At 44.0% G+C, this 18,825-nt stretch overlaps 1 protein-coding gene across 1 annotated transcript in view; it reads left to right on the forward strand.

The window, feature by feature from the left end:
* Positions 1 to 18,825, forward strand: part of Chd7 (chromodomain helicase DNA binding protein 7) — a 185,092-nt gene that overhangs the window by 118,817 nt on the left and 47,450 nt on the right. The window contains exons 5-8 of the mRNA XM_051160028.1: positions 2,090 to 2,227; positions 3,284 to 3,349; positions 10,006 to 10,061; positions 17,588 to 17,702. Of these exons, the coding sequence (XP_051015985.1) occupies positions 2,090 to 2,227; positions 3,284 to 3,349; positions 10,006 to 10,061; positions 17,588 to 17,702 (375 nt within the window). The remainder of the gene's footprint in view (positions 1 to 2,089; positions 2,228 to 3,283; positions 3,350 to 10,005; positions 10,062 to 17,587; positions 17,703 to 18,825) is intronic.

An 18,825-nucleotide genomic window follows, 5' to 3' on the forward strand; every position in this document is an offset into this window, starting at 1 on the left:
GAGTTGTTTCCCAAGTTAAGTAAACCCCAGCTTCTCCTTTTTTTTTTTTTAAAGTCTGGATTCTGACTAAAATGGATGCTCTGAGTCCATTTGAAATACTGATTGGGGTAGGATTTTTTTTCCTTCCCATGTCTCTCCTTCCTTCCCATCCTCTTTCCACTTTTTCTTTCCCTGCCTGTATTTCAGGTACAGAAAAGTGTTTAACAATTCAAACCAAGCCCAGTGCTTTCTGTCTAATAGTCTGGACCCAATAGCAAAGCCAGGCAGCCACAGAGCCTGCCTGGAAGGCTGTCTTCCTGGTGTCTGACACAGGAAGTGATGCAGGCTGCTTGTTTGTTACGCTTCTTCCTGTGGTGCGTCTGTGAGGGGCTCAGAGTGAAAAGTTTAGAATGTTCTGGTTGGTCTTCAAAAGCAAAAGACATGTTAACTCTGACTCGTTCATAAGTTGTGACCACAGTGAGTCCACAGAGACACACTGACGTTTTTCCTCAAGACACAACCTATTTTAACCAAAAGTATCTCTATAAAGCAAGTTAAACCACATCATTCTCAGGCTGTGAGGTGCTGTGGTGGAATCAGTCTTGCCCTGAGAGATGGCAGGGTCTGCCATCCTCACGATGAGCACTTTGCTTTTTTGTGTCTTAATGTTGGGCTGTAAAATTGATGAAGCTCTTTTAAAAAATCACCAGTTCCCAAATCTTAGAAAACTGTTTGTATGCAGTATTGCTCAGTGGGGTCTTCATTCTTTCCCTATGAATTTTGATTTTTCAGCCCTTTATTTCTTTAAAAATTTCTAGGATTTTTCTTTTAGGATGAAAATTTCAATGTCGTACCTCCCCTGCTCCTTTTTACCTCGTTATTTGGAGCCTAGTACCTAGAAACAGTTTGTATTTCTTTTCAGATTTTTTTTCCTGTTAGCAAAAGCAAGACTTATTTTCTTGCTGAGTATCTATTGAGAAGTAGGCAAGTAGGTGAACATGATACGCAGCCTCTTCACCTTCAGAGCTGTGTCATCATCCGCACACCAAGTAGAGAAACAGTCTGCATTAGTCTTAAGTAGAGTCTAAACCTACTTAGTGCCGCTCGGTTTTCTCTCATCCATCAGTTTACCTTGGACAGGTTTTCAGATCTATCATGTGGCTACTGGAAGTGGAGCTGCTGGGTCAGAGGGTTTGCATAACTACATTCTCCTGCAAAGGGTATGCTGGCTTATATTTTGACCACAAGCGTAAAAGCATACATTTTGCCAACAGCCATACTGATGACCGGTCTTTTATATTTTAAGCAGCATAGTAAAAATGTTGTATTAAAACTAGAACTGCCAGGCATGGTGGCACACAACTTTAATCTGAGCATCTGGGAGACAGAGACACGTGGATCTGTATGAGATGGAGCCCAGCTTAGTCTAAGTGTGAATTTCAGGCCAGCTCTGGCTACATACTGAGATGCTGTCTCAAAACAAACAAACGGCAACAACCAACCCTACTCTTATGGCCACTCATTATGAGCTGTGTATTCAGTTCCCACTTCTTCTTCCCCATCCTCCGATACTAGGGATTAAACCCAGGATCTTGCGCATGCCAAGTACATGCTTTATCTCCAAGGTGTAGGTCCATAGCACTGAACTATTTCTTTTAGGTCCAGAATTAAAGTGTATCAGAATAACTTGGGAAATATCAGTATAATAATATTTGTATAGATCTTTATAGCCTAGAGATCATCTTCTAATGCATTATTTTGGGGAGTTTTCACATTAAAAATTTCAGTCACTCCCATAGATGTGCTCCCACCACCAGTACTGCCACGGCTTTCGATGGAGAATGGACCAGTGAGTGACACAGTTTGCTGTTGCTTGTGTGCTCTTGTTAAAGAGACTATTGTTGGGAACAGCAGAGTGACAATGGTCCCAGGAACCCAGATCTCCAGTTTATTGCTATGGTTGCCACAACAATCTTTTCACTTGTCTTTCAGGATTAAAGTTACCAATTTTTTTCTTTAAAAAAAAATTTTTTTTTTAATCACTGTGTGCCACGTTATAGAGCACCAAAGGCTGCTTTTGAAAACTCTCTTTGTTGGGGTTGCGTTTCAGAAGAGGCGGTCCAGCAGGCAGGTGAAGAGGAAGCGATACACTGAAGATTTGGAGTTCAAGATTTCTGATGAGGAGGCAGATGATGCAGATGCTGCTGGGCGAGAGTCCCCGTCCCACACCGCACAGGCAGAGCAGCAGGTCGGCAGCCAGGCTTGCATGGCTTCGTGTGGGCTTTCAAGGTGGACGGGGAAGTTTTGTGCCTGGAATCCGAGGCGTTCAGTGGACTTTGAGCAAGGGGCATGTTCCGCTAATGCTGGCTGATGTGCCGTGGGAAATCCATTGTCTAGTAGTATCTTAAGAAGCTTTGCTCACTCAGATGACTTTTTATACAAGGCCGTGATGTGTAATTTGACACAATTTTGGAGAATTAATGGTCTCCGCTGAGGAAGAGTCGGAGCTAGAATATGAGCCACTGATTTACCTCTGAGAACTTGGGGCTCCAGCTCCTGGAGCTGTAATAAACCACTCAAGCTCATCTCCCGCTGTTGGGCACTGTAAGAACCCCTTTATGAAATTACCGCCTTGGAGTACCCAGCAGGGCACACTTTATTCTCTGTGCAATGTAAATGACGGATAAAATAGTCTGTGTGAGACACGGGTAGTAACATAGGGTTGATTATTGCAAAGATTTTATTTATTCATTTTTTTTTCCCTATTACTGTACTTTAGTTAACAAACTGGTAGCCAGTTGAAAGGCCTATTAAATGCAGCTTTGTGCTTAGTTGGCAATTTTTTTTCTCTGTTAAATAGTTGTTCAGTGTTTTACACCACTTCTGTCGGTAGGAGCCTCCTGTAGTAACAGAGTGGAGGGAGTATTTGCTCTCCCATGCCTATAATGCAGAAAAGTTGCTTTTTGACCTGCTGTCATGCACAGATTGCTTTTCCTTAGCAGCTAGAGTGAATGCTTTGTGGCTTGAGAGACCCATGCTAGTCTCGATAGCTAACCACACAATCAGGAAGTCATAAGCACAGCTCTTCCTTTTGCCTTTCTGTAGCGTGAGGTTTTTCTTTTCTTTCTTTCTCTTTCTTTCTTTTTTTTTTTTTTTAAAGAAAGTTTTCCTACTGGTGACTTAGGACCAAGAGATGTAAAGGGTGCAAAGGTGCGGACAGAGGGGAATGGTTCCCTGCTTGCTTTTGTAGCCCAGGTCAGATGTTTTCCATTTGGATCAGTTGACGCCACTTTCTCTTTTTCAGGAATCTGCTGATGCAGAAGGCCCAGTGGTAGAGAAGATTATGAGCAGTCGGTTAGTGAAAAAGCAGGTGAGCACGGCGTGCGGACATGGAAATCCGCGGGGTGTGACCTTCCAGGCTGTTTGCTGCATAATGAATGCTCTGTTAAGATTCGTTACGGAGCTGGGTGTGGTGGTGGGTGCAGGAGGATCAGGAGTTCGAGGCCAGCTTGTTCTGCATGTGACCATTTCTCAAGAATACCAAGAAAATCTCAATGATTACATTATTGTAAAATGATCCTGCCTGATATACTAGCCCAGTGTAACTTGGGGGATGGGTAATTAATCTGGAATGAAATCAGAACTGCATTAAGCAATGAATTTAAGATGTATCAGTCTTTATAACACTATATGGAGAAGGCAAGAAACCCAAAAGATGCCAAAGAAGTGTTTGGGACTTACAGAAGTACAGACTGCCTTTTTCCTAAAATGTGTTCACCAAAAAGACCTCGCTTGGGAGCTCCCTTTGGAAAAGCCTTGGCAAGGTCTGTTTATTATTGGGGCAAGTAGACGTTTCATCAGCCCTCTTATATAACTTTTTGCATATATGCCTAATGTGTTCAGGCTGTTTTTATTACCACTACAAAGTTGATGTGGATAAGCAAGAGTGCTTGCCAGTGGGCATCAGGTAAGCTTGTGACCACGGGCGTCAGAGCCACGAGTCCCCGTATTTCCTGTAACCCGTGGGAAGTCTCTGTTCCATATTGCTTGGCTTCTTACCCAATTTGGGGAAATGCTACGTTTGTGTCTCTAGAAAGTAGCTACTGTGGATATGAGTTGGTCAGTCAAGCCTCCATCGCTCTTTTTAATATTTCTTTATGTTGAATGAGAATCCACATTCATCTCTTGATATGTAGAACAAATGTGGTTTCTTTTAGTAAAATGTATACAGGGCATAGTTTCCCAGTTGCCAAGAGGAGGAATAGCAGAGCTATAGGACTTAAGGTGCAGCTGTCAGATGACAGAAAATAAAACAAGCCAGACAGACAGAACCACAACTACCAGAAACGTAAGACCGGAGAGCACCAGCACTTCTGCAAGTACTGCTGTTAAGTGGTTGTTTGTTGGGGCTGGAAAGGTAACTGAGCAGGCAGGCGCACTTCGTCTTGCAGAGGACCTGAGTTCAGTTCCCAGCGCCCTTTGTGAGTACTCCAAGGGATCCAGTGCCCTTTCCTGGCCTCAGTGGGCACCTGAAGTCACATACATGCACACATATAAACACATAAATAAAAATAAATTTTTTTTTTTTAAAGTAAGAAGCTGTCCAGATACTGTTGCCCCAGCAGCAGACTTGTCTGTGCTTCCCACTATAGTTTGCTTTTTTCCTTATGTGTACTCAGGATGTGCACTTTCATCAGTTTATACACCACATGCTTGTATGCTCGTGTAAGAGCTGTCAGGAGCATAAAAGCAACAAGTCAAGATCTTTCAAATTGAGTATGAAGGTAGGGTATGTAGAAGGCTGTGTGTGTGTGTGTGTGTGTGTGTGTGTGTGAGAGAGAGAGAGAGAGAGAGAGGATGAGAGGAGTGGCAGGAGGAGGAGAGAGAGAGGAGAGTGAGAGAGAGAGAGTGCGAGAGAGAGGAGAGAGAGGGAGAGAGAGCGAGGAGAGAGAGAGAGAGAGAGAGAGAGAGAGAGAGAGAGAGAGAGAGAGAGAGACTTTGAATATGCTGCAGCTTTGTGCCCTGATGGATTAAATGATAAGAACAAGCCAGATTTGGCACCTGTTGAAACAGACAGGAGCACCGCTTAACCCATTAGAAAGGTTGCTTTTTCCCCTAATGGCTGTAGAACTGTCAGTTTCTAAGTGCAGACATGGTGATGCTTCAAAGAGTGGTGCCCTTCACTGTGCTGAAGTGACTTACTTGAGTAAGTAGCATATTTTTGAGGGGGGGGGGTGCACTAATTTCTGCTGAAATGATAGTACTTGAACATCTATACTCAGAAGGTTTGAGCTGCAAATTATGACTAACTCCATTATCCATAGCTAGTGAGATCATAATTAGGGCAGGACATAGTCTTTCTTTCTGTTTTGCCTGCTTCGGAGAGCTTATTTTTTCTTTCTGCCCACCTTTCCTGGCAGGAACCCATGGATTATGAATAGCTACTACCACCATCTATAACACCCCCCCCACCTCCACCCCGCAGCTTACCATAAGGCATTAGAAGTTACTACAGATGCATATGAGGACAGAGCATTTATGTCGTGGTCCTCAACCTGCCTAATGCCTCAACCCTTTAATACAGTTCCTCATGTTGTGGTGACCCTCAACCATAAATTTTTTGTGTTGCTTCTTCATAACTGTAATCTCGCTATTATTAATGTGATGTAATCATAATGTAAAAATCTGATAAGCGGCATGTCTGATATGCGACCCTTGTGAAAGGGGTCATGACCCACACAGGTTGAGAACTGCTGATTTATTGGCTTGGTGAGCCTGAGAATGGAGAAAATTAGTGGGCAGAGTTCTCAGGAAAACAGCAACTGACTGAAAGTCAGGGAGAGTAGGGTGCGTGCAGCTTCTCATCCGCTGCTGCTGGCTCGCAGAAGCTCGTAAGAATCCGTCAGAGGACACTGAGCATTAACAGGCACTAGCTTCTTAAACTGCTAATGTTCTCAACTTAGGTAAATTATCAGTTTTAAAAACACCAGGGGACAATGTTGTATGTGGAAACAAAAGGAGATTTGAGATTTTTCTGTGGGTCCTAGCTATGCTTCCTGTTACCATGAATAATTTAAGGCTTGTCTGTTAAAAGAGAGCTAGTGTGCGTACTCTCTCTCTCTCCCTCACTCTCTCTCTCCCCTCCCTCATATGCACACATGCATGTATTTCTTTCTGTGGCTCTATGTTGTCAGTGCTGCGGAAACTGCCTGTGAAGCTCTCAGGCCTGTCCTGACGGTGCTCACATAGTAGGAGCCCAGTGTGTTCTGAAGTCAGTCACCCCCATTCCCATAAACTCAGAAGGCTCCCTGGGAGAGCCACCTCAGCTTCACATACTGTGATAATGGGTGTGGCTTGGCATTTATATACCGTCCCAAACACAAGTTAATACACCTGGGACCCATGGGTGGGGCCTTGTGTATGCGTGCATAGCTGTTCTTCACGTCCAGTCACCACATTTTCTATATGCCGTCCACCTGCAGAAAATAATTCCAGTCCTTTTTGGATCATGAGGTCAGAAGTACCTTAAAGGTAAATTCTGGATGAACTATATTCTATTCCCAAAATCATTTTGTTTTTCTTTATTTATATGACATATTTTCACCATAAGAAGTTAACTTAAATTCTGTGATAATTGAACCAAGCAATAAAAAAGTAGATTATAAAATTAAGGTCTTAACCATGTCCCATAGAATGTCCTTATTTTCTCAATTAGTAGACTGCGACCTGCTGTCTCCATTGGAGTATGAGGTATAATAGATCAGAAAATACCTGGGGTGCTTTTTCAGTTTTTGTTCATTATTTAATAAAATTTTGCCTTTGTTTGGTGCAAGATAGTTTTGAATAGGGGAGCTGTCTAATTTAGAAAGGTCATTCCTTCTTTCAGAGTGTGGGTATTTCAGGCCAGGTTAGAGTAGAGTAGTAGGCTCCTTGCCTCATGTAAAGTTCTTTGTCACATGAACAATAAGACAAATAAATTACTACATCAAGTTTCATGTAAACTGCAAAGATTTCCTTAATACTCATTGGGGAATGAAAAGAATACGCATTTTTCAGATGTCTACTGAACACATGAAAGTGCTCAGAGCACTGTCAGGTTAAACAGTAGCAGCCAGGAAGTAAATGTCAGCGTGGCATGTATGTGCAGGTGTGGAACTGTAAGTAGCTACCCATCATCCACTGGGTCATTCATTATGGTAGTTTCTCCACACTGGTAGTGGTAGGGTGGTGTTGGAAGCCGGACGAAGTAGATGTCTTTAGTAAATTCTTGAAGCAGTGCTTTGGGGGCTAACAGCCACACACTATGAGTAAAGCAAGAAAGGTCAACATACACACGCGTGGGACATGTAAGTTAACAGCTGTAGTTGAAGCTGTACGGCAAGGATGTGCCTACATTACATGCGTGGCCCGTTAAACAGAGCACAGTGTTTTGTTTGCTTGGGGACATTTAGAAGATGCAGGCCCCGTGACAGTTCTTTGCCAGTTCTCGGTGCTGCTTGGAGGCCGTTTCTTCTCGCAGACAGCTCTGTCATCTTGGTGGGCTTCGGCGCGTTCCTTGAGGAATAGGGGGTCATGACAGGAGAGTGGGTCTTAACGGGCTGCAGACAGAAGTAGGATGCACCCCATTTCCACTCCTGAAGGTTCAAGCCTGTGTGTTTCAGTGACAGTTAGACTTGGTGGGGGGGTGGGGCTGAATCTGTTAAGCACAGGAAGAAAAGACGGGGTGGAAGGGAAGACTAGAAAAAAGGAAGTGAGAGGAAACGATATGGCTGTAAGTGATGGTCTGTTTGACCCCACCTAGAAGATGGGTCATTTTGAAAACTTTATGGCTTTCACCCCACGTTTGTAAGAGCATGGCTACTTCAGATCCACTCTCAGTTGACTCAGGGCATGCTGTGAGACCTGCCGCTTTTCCTGGTTGTCTACTTTCATCTTAAGTTCTCTACCAGAGTCTCTAATTCTGTGTAGACGCACTACATCTTGAACAGGAGTAGGCTGAGAAAACACTGGCGTTAGAAGTGGTGCCTCAAGTCCTAGGTGGATTGTCACTTGAAGTGAAGAGAACGATGACGTAACCCGGCTTTTGTGCCGCCTCTGGAGGCGGAAGCAGCCCCTTCTTGTCATTCTGGATAAATAAAATCTGAATATGTCAGCTTAAAAAGCCGCATTACAGTTAGGGCCTTTCATAGGCCTACTAGGGCCAAGCCAGATGTTGGTAGGTGTTGGCCACACTCTAGAATATACAGGCTTCTCATTGGTGAGAAACCGTTTAAAATGCAGGTTTAAATGAAACCTGTAAAAGTGTTGAGAAAATTCTAAGCAGATTGTAGTCTTTAACTGTGGTGTGACTGTTACAAATGGAGGCCAACCGAGTGCCTTTGAAGGATGTGTGCCCCTCTGTCCTCCATGCCTGCCCCACTGTTTGGCCTCTACCATGTTCCTACTCACCTTCAGGTCCTTCAAAGATCTATGAGGCCACACAGCACACATGCACACAGCACCCAGGCACACAGCACACATGCACACAGCACCCAGGCACACGGCACACATACACACAGCACCCAGGCACACAGCACACATGCACACAGCACCCAGGCACACAGCACCCAGGCACACAGCACCCAGGCACACAGCACCCAGGCACATAGCACCCAGGCACACAGCACACATGCACACAGCACCCAGGCACACAGCACACATGCACACAGCACCCAGGCACACAGCACCCAGGCACACAGCACACATGCACACAGCACCCAGGCACACAGCACACATGCACACAGCACCCAGGCACACAGCACACATGCACACAGCACCCAGGCACACAGCACACATGCACACAGCACCCAGGCACACAGCACCCAGGCACATAGCACCCAGGCACACAGCACACATGCACACAGCACCCAGGCACACAGCACACATGCACACAGCACCCAGGCACACAGCACCCAGGCACATAGCACCCAGGCACACAGCACACATGCACACAGCACCCAGGCACACAGCACACATGCACACAGCACCCAGGCACACAGCACCCAGGCACATAGCACCCAGGCACACAGCACACATGCCCACAGCACCCAGGCACAAGCCTCCAGACAGGCTTGGGGGCTCTTGTAGGAACATAAAAGAACTTCGTAAAACATGGGTAAAAGATATTTATTATTTACATCTCAGCTTTAATCTGCTCAAATGTTTGTAAGAAAATTGCAGTATAAATTGTTGGCTGGCCTAACACTAAAAGCAAAGCAGAAGAGAGAGAGAGAGAGAGAGAGAGAGATGCCTAAACCCTGCTATCAGTGCTGTCTTCGGTACCCTCGGGAGGCGGCCTCACCTCACTGAAAGCTATTGACTTGGTGGATGTGCATCGCAATTTTAACCCACCTAAACGTGGGATTGGAAGTGTTAATTTTATTTGGCTGCTGTGTGTGTGAGAGACGTCTTGTCTGAGAGATTTTAATTGTTCCACTGAGTAAAACTCAAACTATGAATAGTGATGCACTGAATTACACCATAAGAACAAGGTTTACTTTTATATGGTTTCTTGTTTAGAGTTATTAACTATATGGAGAAATAAATGTCTTTTAAATATTTTAAAACATTACAAAACCCACAATGTAAAGTTGCCATGAGGCAGCCAAAAATAATACATATGGCATTCAGGAGAGCAGTTGCTAATTGGCTGCTGCCTGAGAAAATGGTACACTTGGCGTCTACTTAACACTGCGGGTTTGGCAGAGAGCCAGGTTTGGGGTCAGGTTGTTGTGAATGAAGCTGCCTGTGGTTAGGGAGGAGTTAAAGTGATTCATGCCTGAGAATCTGCGAGCACGTTGAACGGAGCGGGCGTGTATGTGCCCCAGTGCGTCAGCCTCCATGGCATAGGCTGCCAACGCTTCCTGTGTGCTCATCTTTCCAGGAAGGCCATCTCAGGCATCGTGTCCCCGTGTGGGAGTGTGTGGCTGCCTCTCAATATTCCCGTATATGATTTTAAGTGTGTACCTCAATTTTCTTTTGTTGCAGAAAGAATCTGGAGAGGAGGTGGAAGTTGAGGAATTTTACGTGAAATACAAAAACTTGTAAGTAAAGTGTGACTCTTTTCAGTGGACTGCAGAGCTTTTTAAGAACTATGAATATGGAGACTTTGATACTTTTTTTTGGGGGGGGCTCAGAAGTTTATTTACTACCTTTGTTATTTTTGCTACTTTGTAGATGTTTTTCTGGAAAATATTTAATGTATAAAAGTTTACTTTCTTATATAACCAAAATGGTCTTTGTAAATAGAAAGAAACTTCTGATGTGATAATAGCAAAATAAAGTAGAAGTTCCCTGCCCTCCAAGAGTGGCCCTTGCTCTTCAGGGCTGTTCCCCTCCCTGCATCTATGGGGTAAGAACTCTAGTCCCTCAGGGGCCCAGTGACCCAGGACGCCACTGAGGCTTTAATGCAGTGAGCTATGGCTTTCTGTGGGTTGGTTTCCAGTATTTGTTTAGTGGGTTTAATTTTTTTTTTAATCTGCGTGGAAAAACACAGCTGCCATGAGCTTTGCTGTGGGGTCCATGTGCTTGTGTCAGCCAGCCAGCATGGCTTTGGAGATTGATCGTCCTGAGGGCCTTCCTAGCCAGCCGGCCAGCCGAGGACAGACACCCTCACTGATCACAGATAGTTTCTCTGCTTTGTCTTTCTGTGTGACCCAGTCTGAGGGTTTTAAGGAGGGTTTTAGGAGCTGCTGTGAAACTGGCCTAGGAAACTACATTGCCTAGTGAAGTGAGACCACCGGTGCCATGTTTTTCTGCTCTAGTCCCTTGTTAACTGGCATTGTGTAAACACGGGGTCACACTTCTGGAGAGGTAAGCAAAAGATTGTATTAAGTGAAAAGACAAAGGAGTCTCTCAGTCTTACCATGAGAGTCAGTGAAATGGAGTCTGCCAGTATAAAATAAAAGCATAGCTAAGTGTTCACTGTCATCTTCATTGTGTGCTCACGGTGACTTTACATCCATGCAAATTGTCCATATCACGCGAATTCCTGTGAGAGAATCCTTGAGGAGAGAAAGGACTAGGCCAGGAAGAGAAAACCTAAAGAAGCCGGCGGGGGGAGGATCGAGGTTAAGTGCTTATTGACATGTAATGGCACCACCAGACAGACATCGAGGCAGAGTAGCAGTGGGACCCAAGTGTTGCCATCTGTGGGAAGCTCCAGAGAAGAGCGAGTGCAGGCAGCACAGGCCCCATACCAGGCACTGCTGCCAAGCCAGGAGAGCAGATTCTAACACTTAACACAAGTGTAAGGAGTCTGCAGCTAGTTTTCTGTGCACTGTTATGGAGATAGAAGGGAAATTGAGCTTTCTATAGAGATTTTTGTTAACTTGTTTTGATGGAAATTCAGAAAAACTGCAAAAAGAGTAGGAAGGGTGTGTGTGTGTGTGTGTGTGTGTGTGTGTGTGTGTGTGTGAGTGTGTGTGATATGAATATATATCTGAAATACTTTGAAGTTGTTAAATATGGTAATGTTTGCCAAGTCAGCCCATCATTCCCTGCAGGGGGAGTATTTGGGGTTTTAACCTAAGGATGGCCTTTATTCTCTGCCCTGGATAACTGATAGCTTCGTGATCTTGCTCACATCACTCCAGATGTGGCCCGTGGGCGTCCTTTCAAGCTGACTCTCTGTCTTGTCCCTTACCCATTTCGGAGCCCTGACACCAGAGGGGTGTTTATTCTCAGCTCATCCTGCCTCAGCAAGTTGCAGTTGTAGAATCAGTTTGTTTGTCCATTTATTTATTTTCCTTTTGCTTGAGAGACTCTTGGTGTTTCCGTGAGATGCATAGATGCATGTAGGAGCCAAACGTGGGCTGTGATCATGGTCATTGCTGCAGAGAAGTCACAGTCTATAGATGTCGCTAGGATTGTATACACCTGCAGACACATATGCACACATGAGCTTCAGGCGCATGTACCTGTTTATTATACATATTTGCTCACTTTACCTATGCACCTACCTGCCTACCTAACCAAAAACACAATGCTGATAATCCCAGCACCATCCAGCACTTCCATAGGGTACCCTCTGCCCTCCTGTCAGTGTTAGCAACTCCTCTCCTCAACTATAAGAAATTTGGCTTTTGTTGTCTGTATTTGCTTCTTCCCCCCACCCCGCCCCCATCCCTGCCTTAAAATATACAGGAAATTAATTAAGAATTATTAGCAGAGAATTCTGTGAACAAGAAGCCTTTCTTTGTTTCTTTCTTTAGAACATTTTGTACGTAGTTTGATAGAGTAGAGGTTAAATGCTCTTCTCAACATTTCCCTGAGTTCCTAGGTCCCCACCGTTTTGTTATTTACCACACACACCACTGGATTTACCAGGGTCAATTTGTGATTTAGTTTCATTGTAGCCGTCTCTTTTGGAGTTTTAAGTTGGTGAAAATATTACCATGGGTCTAAAGTCAGAATTATATACAGAAATATGTGCTTGTGTGAGAAGTGTTCTCCCACCCCCACCCCCCACTCTTACGTACTGCCCCACTTAATATCAGCTTCTCCTTCCTATACTTTTTGACATGAATATGTTCAGGTTTTGGGTTTTTTTTTTTTTTTTTTTCTTTCTTTCTTTCTTGTTTTTGTTTTTTGTTGTTTTGCTGTCTCCCTCAACCCCCCACCCTAGTCCTATTCTGGACATCACTACGTCAGTGTATGTGGGAGGTGTGTTTACTTTTTCTTACAGCTGCGTGACGGTACTGCAGCTGTTCAGTCTCCCCTGTCTGAGACCTTGTAATTGACTTCTTGCGTTTTGTAGGGAAAGACAGTGAGTGCTACAGTGGTTATTCTCGTGCGTGCCTGTATATATTTTCAAATTGTTGAATATTTACTGTCAGGGTGAATTACTAAAAAGTGAGATGTCTACACTAAGGCACACAAAAAAACATGTAGTTTTTAAAATCTGTTAATTTTTCATTTGCTTGTTTTGTGTGCACATATGTGACGGTGCATGTATGTATGCCAATGCACATGGTAGTAATCAGAGGACAATTCTTGGGAGTCAGTGAATACCCCAGAACCAAGATCAGCTTTCTGCAATGGTGGCAGAAAGCGTCTTACCCTCTGAACCATCGTGTTAGCCCCAAGTGTGTAGTGTTGAGAGATAGTTGCCTTTTCAATCTCAGTGACATTTACTTAATGTTTTCTCTTAAAGAAGAACACTGTTCTGTATTTTTAATGACAATACCTTGTCACTTCCCTGTGTATTCTTTTTGTACATTTTCCTGTCACATGTCCATTGGCTTCTGAGCGCTTTGAAACATGAGAGTTATCAGTTCTTTCTTTTGGCCAGAAGCTGCCTCTGTGTGGGCAGTCCTGTTGTTTTCTAATTTTCCCTGTTTACTACAGTATAAATTTTAAAGCTGAGATGGCTCAGCACTCATCCGCAAACCCAGCAACCTGAGTTTGAGCCACAGATTACACAGGGTTTGCAGGGGAAAATCAACAGCAGGGAGTTTCCCCTGACTCCACGTGTGCTCCACCTGCCTCCCCCTCCCCCAATAGACTCAAGCTGTCTGTGGATTGACGGATCACTCCTTTCTGGGATCTGGCTTTCAAGTCATACTAGACAGTCCCTCCCCGTGTCATTGACAGTAGAGTTAGTGCACACTTTCCTCTCTCGCGCGGGCGTGGTTTTTCTTGCTTTAAGGCATGATGTGTTTGGTGTTCACGCTTGTCAACAGCAAGGACATTCTGAGAACCACAGCATTATTTACTTCCTTTGTTGTGTGGATGTCCCAGTGTGTCCTTAGGTGACTTAGGTGGTATAGGTCAGTCAGTCAGCGTGATGCACTGATGCAATCAGAAGACACGGTAGAGATGAGCTGTCTAAACTGCTGTAGTTTGGCTGTGTGTAGAAGTTCACCCTAAGTAGTAATAAGGATGTGCACTAAATGCACAGCCGGGAACAGGGTTGTTGTCAGCATTATAATTACTGTTAATTGTATGTGCTGCACTTTCAGGCAGTTGGCTGTGCAGTAACTTTCCATTTGTTACCAACATATGGGTAACTTACTGTTCTCTGGCATTCAGTACCTACATCACCCAGCCATGGGAATTTTCTAGGTCTTTTATAAAATGATGGGACCACCATCTGCCTTACATGTGGTCTGTGGTTAATCAAAATGGTAGCTGGCACATTAACCTGGGTAATCCCAGCACCACAGTCAAGTTTGTCTTTTCCACAGTGACTTGAGGTGTAACCATTGCCCAACATATCTATTTGTATCTCATATCTCCCTATCCCGTCTTCTTTCTTCTCTCCCATGTGTCTGCGCGTGTGTGTTTGCATGTAGGCACATGCATGTGTATGGGTATATCTGTACATGCCTGTGCGTGGATGGGCACGCATGAGGAGTCTCCCTCGATCTCACTTTACCATATGCATTGAGTCAGGAGCTCAGCTGAACCCAGGACTCACCAGTACAGCTTCTGGCTGCCCTTATCAGGAAAGCCATTGCCTGCTGAGCTTGGGAGTGACACTCGGGCCTCTGTGCCCACCTGGCACTTATGTGCTTCTTAAAAATCCAGACTCCAAGCACTTAGGTGTTAGCTAGGGTTCCTGTTGCTGTGATAAAGACACGAGGGAAGTCAGTGCAGGGATCTGGGGGCGGAGGCTGCAGCAGGAGCCATGGAGGAACTGTTTACCTGCTCACTCACTCCCCATGGCCTGCTCAGCCTGCTTTCTTACACAACTAGGTACCGTCAGCCACAGTGAGCTGGGCCCTCCTCCATCAATCGACCAAGGAAACCACTGCAGGCTTGCTCACAGGCAATCTGATGGAGGCATTTTCTCAAATGAGGTTCCTCATCCCAGATAACTCTAGCTTCTGTCAAGTTGACAGAAACAACTACAAAAGTACACCCCCTACTTAACTTGATAATATTACTGAATCATAACCTTTTCCTTCTTGTTCATCCCCTAGGTCACAGAACATTCCAACTGATAAAGTCCCACAGTTTATAACAGTTCAAACACTTAGTGCATTTGCACATGCACATATAGACATATAGTCTGCAAATAAAGACAGTGTGCTTAATGGCACTGGTGAATACCTCAGATATGGTGTTGCGTAATAGTGGTTTCCGAGTCTTCCTTGCTCCTGATCTTTGTGGAAAAGTCTCAGTTGCTTCTCTTGTCTGATCAGACCTGACTTTATGACTAAAGCCTACATATTAAATTATGTTAATGAAATATCAAACAATTTCTAATTTCCTGAATTTTAGAACAGCCACTACAAGTGTTGAGTTGTGTTAAAGCGGTGTTTGGCACCAGTTGGAATAGTTGTGTGATTTTCTCCATAGACATGTATTAACACTGTATGCTTTAAAGTTGTTTTTCTACCACTAAGCCAACTTTGCATTACTGAAGTAAATCTTACTTCTTTGCCTTCTCTTCCTCTCTTCTCCCCATCTTGGGGTTCGGGTAGCTGTTTGTCTGTCTGTCAGATGGCAACTTGCAGGAGATGGTTCTTTCCTTCACCATGTGTGTTCCAGGGATTGAACTCAGGTCTTTAGACTTATGGCGAGCATGTTTTTACCACTGGGCCCTCTTGATGGCTCATCTTCTGTCTTCTTAAAGCATTATGGAATGCTTGCTAACATTTTATTGAGACCTTTTACTAACATATAGAAATTGGTACAGTTAATTTCGCTTTTGTACCATCTTTGTGAACATTAGGTATAAATACTAAACTCATTCCTTAAAGAAAAGTCATATCTTAAAACTTTTTTTTCAAAGTAATCATAAGCCATGTTCTTTGTAAGGCTTCATTGAGATGACTTCCTGGTCTGTTTTATTTACAGCTGACCCTTCCATGAACACTTGCCTCATGTTTTCAGTGCTAGCTAGTCTGTCAGAAAGACCTTTTCTTATTTGTTGCCTTAATTAACTAAGAGACAGTAGCCAACCTTTGACTCTATTACTTTCTTTCTTTCTTTTCCAATTAAGCCTTTATAATGAGTTTTCAATGTTGAGGTAGAAAGTGGAATCATTGACCAAAATTTTCACATTGCAGATGGCAGAGCAGGGCCAGATCCACTAGTCCATGCACTTGAGTCCAGCCTGGAGCCATCCTGATGGCTTCATGTGTGTTTGTCCCTTTCTCAAGGCAAGACTTTTAACTGCCCATGTGTCTTTGCTATCAGTTAACAAGAAGACTAGAGTGGGTTGCTTGAGGTTTTCTAATACTCCTGTATTGCTTGCTATCTACCACAGCTTTGTACAAGTTGAAAGAAAATACCATGCCTGTAATCTTACTACTCAGGGTAAAATTGCTAGCATCTTGATGCATGCACATTTGGTCTGTTTTCTGTCTCTGTGTGTTGCTGGGTTATATGAAATCATATCTATTTACGGTGTTTCTGTTTAAAATATTTTTTTTTCCTTTCACTCAACTTTAGTATTTAATCAGTCCTGCATCTGAAAATACATATTAGGACATAAATATCAGTAGAGAATTGTTTTGAAAAATTCTTTGATTGCCACTTCATCTCCGCAGAGCAGTGTCTTGAGGCTAGAAGAGCCGTAGGTCAACTGCCTCCCATTCCTCCTCTCTTGGCGATGCCGGGGCTGGAGCCCTGAGCCTTGCACACTCTTGTAATGTACTCTGCTGCTGAACTAGCCCTCTTAGCTGTGTCACCAAGGCTGATTGTGGACATACTCCCATCTCACCTCTGCCTCCCAGGCGCCATGATTTCAGGCATGAGCCACTCACTGTGTTAGCAGCAGATTTTTAGTGTCATCACCAGAACGAAAAACATGATAATGGTAGCTGCTGGGGACAGGTCGGGGTGGGGGTGGGGAGGGGGAGGGGATGGTACAACAGGGTACCAAAACGTCATCCGGCACAGGGTCAAAGGAATCGTAAAACAAAGATTGCACTTTTGGGTTGTGGAAGGAGAAGGGAGGGTTCAGAATATGTTCAGGTGGGAGTTGGGCAGTAGGAGATTGCCCAGTGTGCGTCGGAATAGAAAGTCTTGAGAGACCTTGTTTCAGGCTCTAGAAGAACCCAGGCTGGTAGCATAGGAAGGAATGACGGTGGCGTGCTGTCAGAGGGGCACAGGCCTCAGTCAGTGCTGTGCCCTCACTCCAGGTGGTCTGTGGATAGGCTTGCCATGAATGGGTGACATTCTGCTCCCCTTACACCAAAGGAACTGAAGCTTTAAATTTAAATTCTTTTAGCTTGATAAAAACCTCCTGTTTCTCAAATTAAAAAGGCTCAAAACATTTCATAATTAAGGCCACCTTGAAGTGCTAATTGATACTGACATATAATCTGTTAACTTGGGAAATCCTTCTTATTGGGTTCTTTTATATTTGCTTGTTAAGTTGATTTTACCCTTTACATTTTTATAGGCTTGGTAGATAGCAACTTTTAAGTACTATGATATTATTTTATTTTATTTTCAAACATAAGTGGCCATATTGAATATTTCTTGGCACCATCAGTGATCATTAAGTAGATTGTGTGTGTGTGAATGATCTTTTTAATGATTTTTTAAAATAAGACATAAATTTCATGAATGACTACGTTCTAAATGTTTCAAGGATGCACTTTTATTCTTTCAGCTCTTATCTTCATTGTCAGTGGGCATCGGTAGAAGATCTGGAAAAAGATAAGAGAATTCAGCAAAAGATAAAACGGTTTAAGTCAAAGCAGGGCCAGAGCAAATTCCTTTCAGAGGTATGGAGCACCTGATTAATTTTTGAAATGTTTTCTTTATTGAAATACTAAGGTTTGACTTGTAGAACAGTAAAGTGTTAGCAAAAACTGGTTTGCCTCATTTGGTGCTGTTGCTTATGTATTGGTAACTGGTATTGCTAAAATTTGTAAACAGGAAATTTCTCATTCTTCCTGTTGGTTTCGTCTAGAAAATACTGGTTCTTATGACATATGGAAATAGGAGTGGTGATGTGATTAATATTTTACAGTGAGCACGCAGCTGAGAAATGAACAAAGTAAGCAGACAGAAGTCTGCTGAGAATCGGACAGCAGCTCCAGCAGGGTCATGCTGATGGGCTATGTGGCAGATGGCCGCGGCTCAAGTTTGTGCTTCTTACAGAGGTCATCCAGCAGATGCTGTGAGCCACCGCAGTCTCCTACCCTCCTCCTTTTCCTCGGTTATCAGTTCTAGATAGACAGATACAGCTAATCTGCATTGGGGAGAGGACCAGCTTGTCTTAAAGGATGCTTTCACAAGCTGCTTAGCTGACTGTCTGGACCCCAGATCACCAACTTATGATCACATACAAGACAAGAAAGTGTTAACAAACACCTCTCTAACTTGGAAAGAGATTGTTTGATGACTTCTTAGCTGTTCTCTTGAAAGAGTTAATGAGGGCCAGGCGTGTAGCTCGCTAGTAGACTACATGCTTGCACGTGTGAGATTTCTGAGTTCACTCCTCCCACACTGACACGCAACAAGCAAAATGTAAACAGACCACTGCCTTTCACGTCTGCCCCTTTGTGGAGCTGAGGAGGGGGAGACACTCGAGCATTATTAGTAAGAAATGTAATGCTCTAGAAGTCCCTGGGCAGTGGAGATTGGGGGGTGGGGGGTGTTGAGGGTGTGTTGTTCTGGAGCCCCAAGCACCTAGTGCTGCTCTCTCTCATCTCACTTTCCTTTTCTGCTGCCTCCGTGACAGCGATGAGTGCTGATGACACCGAGAGGCTGGGGCTACTCAGTGTGACTCAGTTCTCTCACCTAAGAGAGTTCTAGGGTAGTTTTTCTTTGAAAGAATGGTCTGGAAAACAAGACAGAGCCATGAGTTTCAGTTTCTTGTGTCCTTCCTTCATGCAAATAAAG

This window comes from Acomys russatus, chromosome 2 (assembly GCF_903995435.1).
Source record: "Acomys russatus chromosome 2, mAcoRus1.1, whole genome shotgun sequence".
NCBI lineage: Eukaryota > Metazoa > Chordata > Mammalia > Rodentia > Muridae > Acomys > Acomys russatus.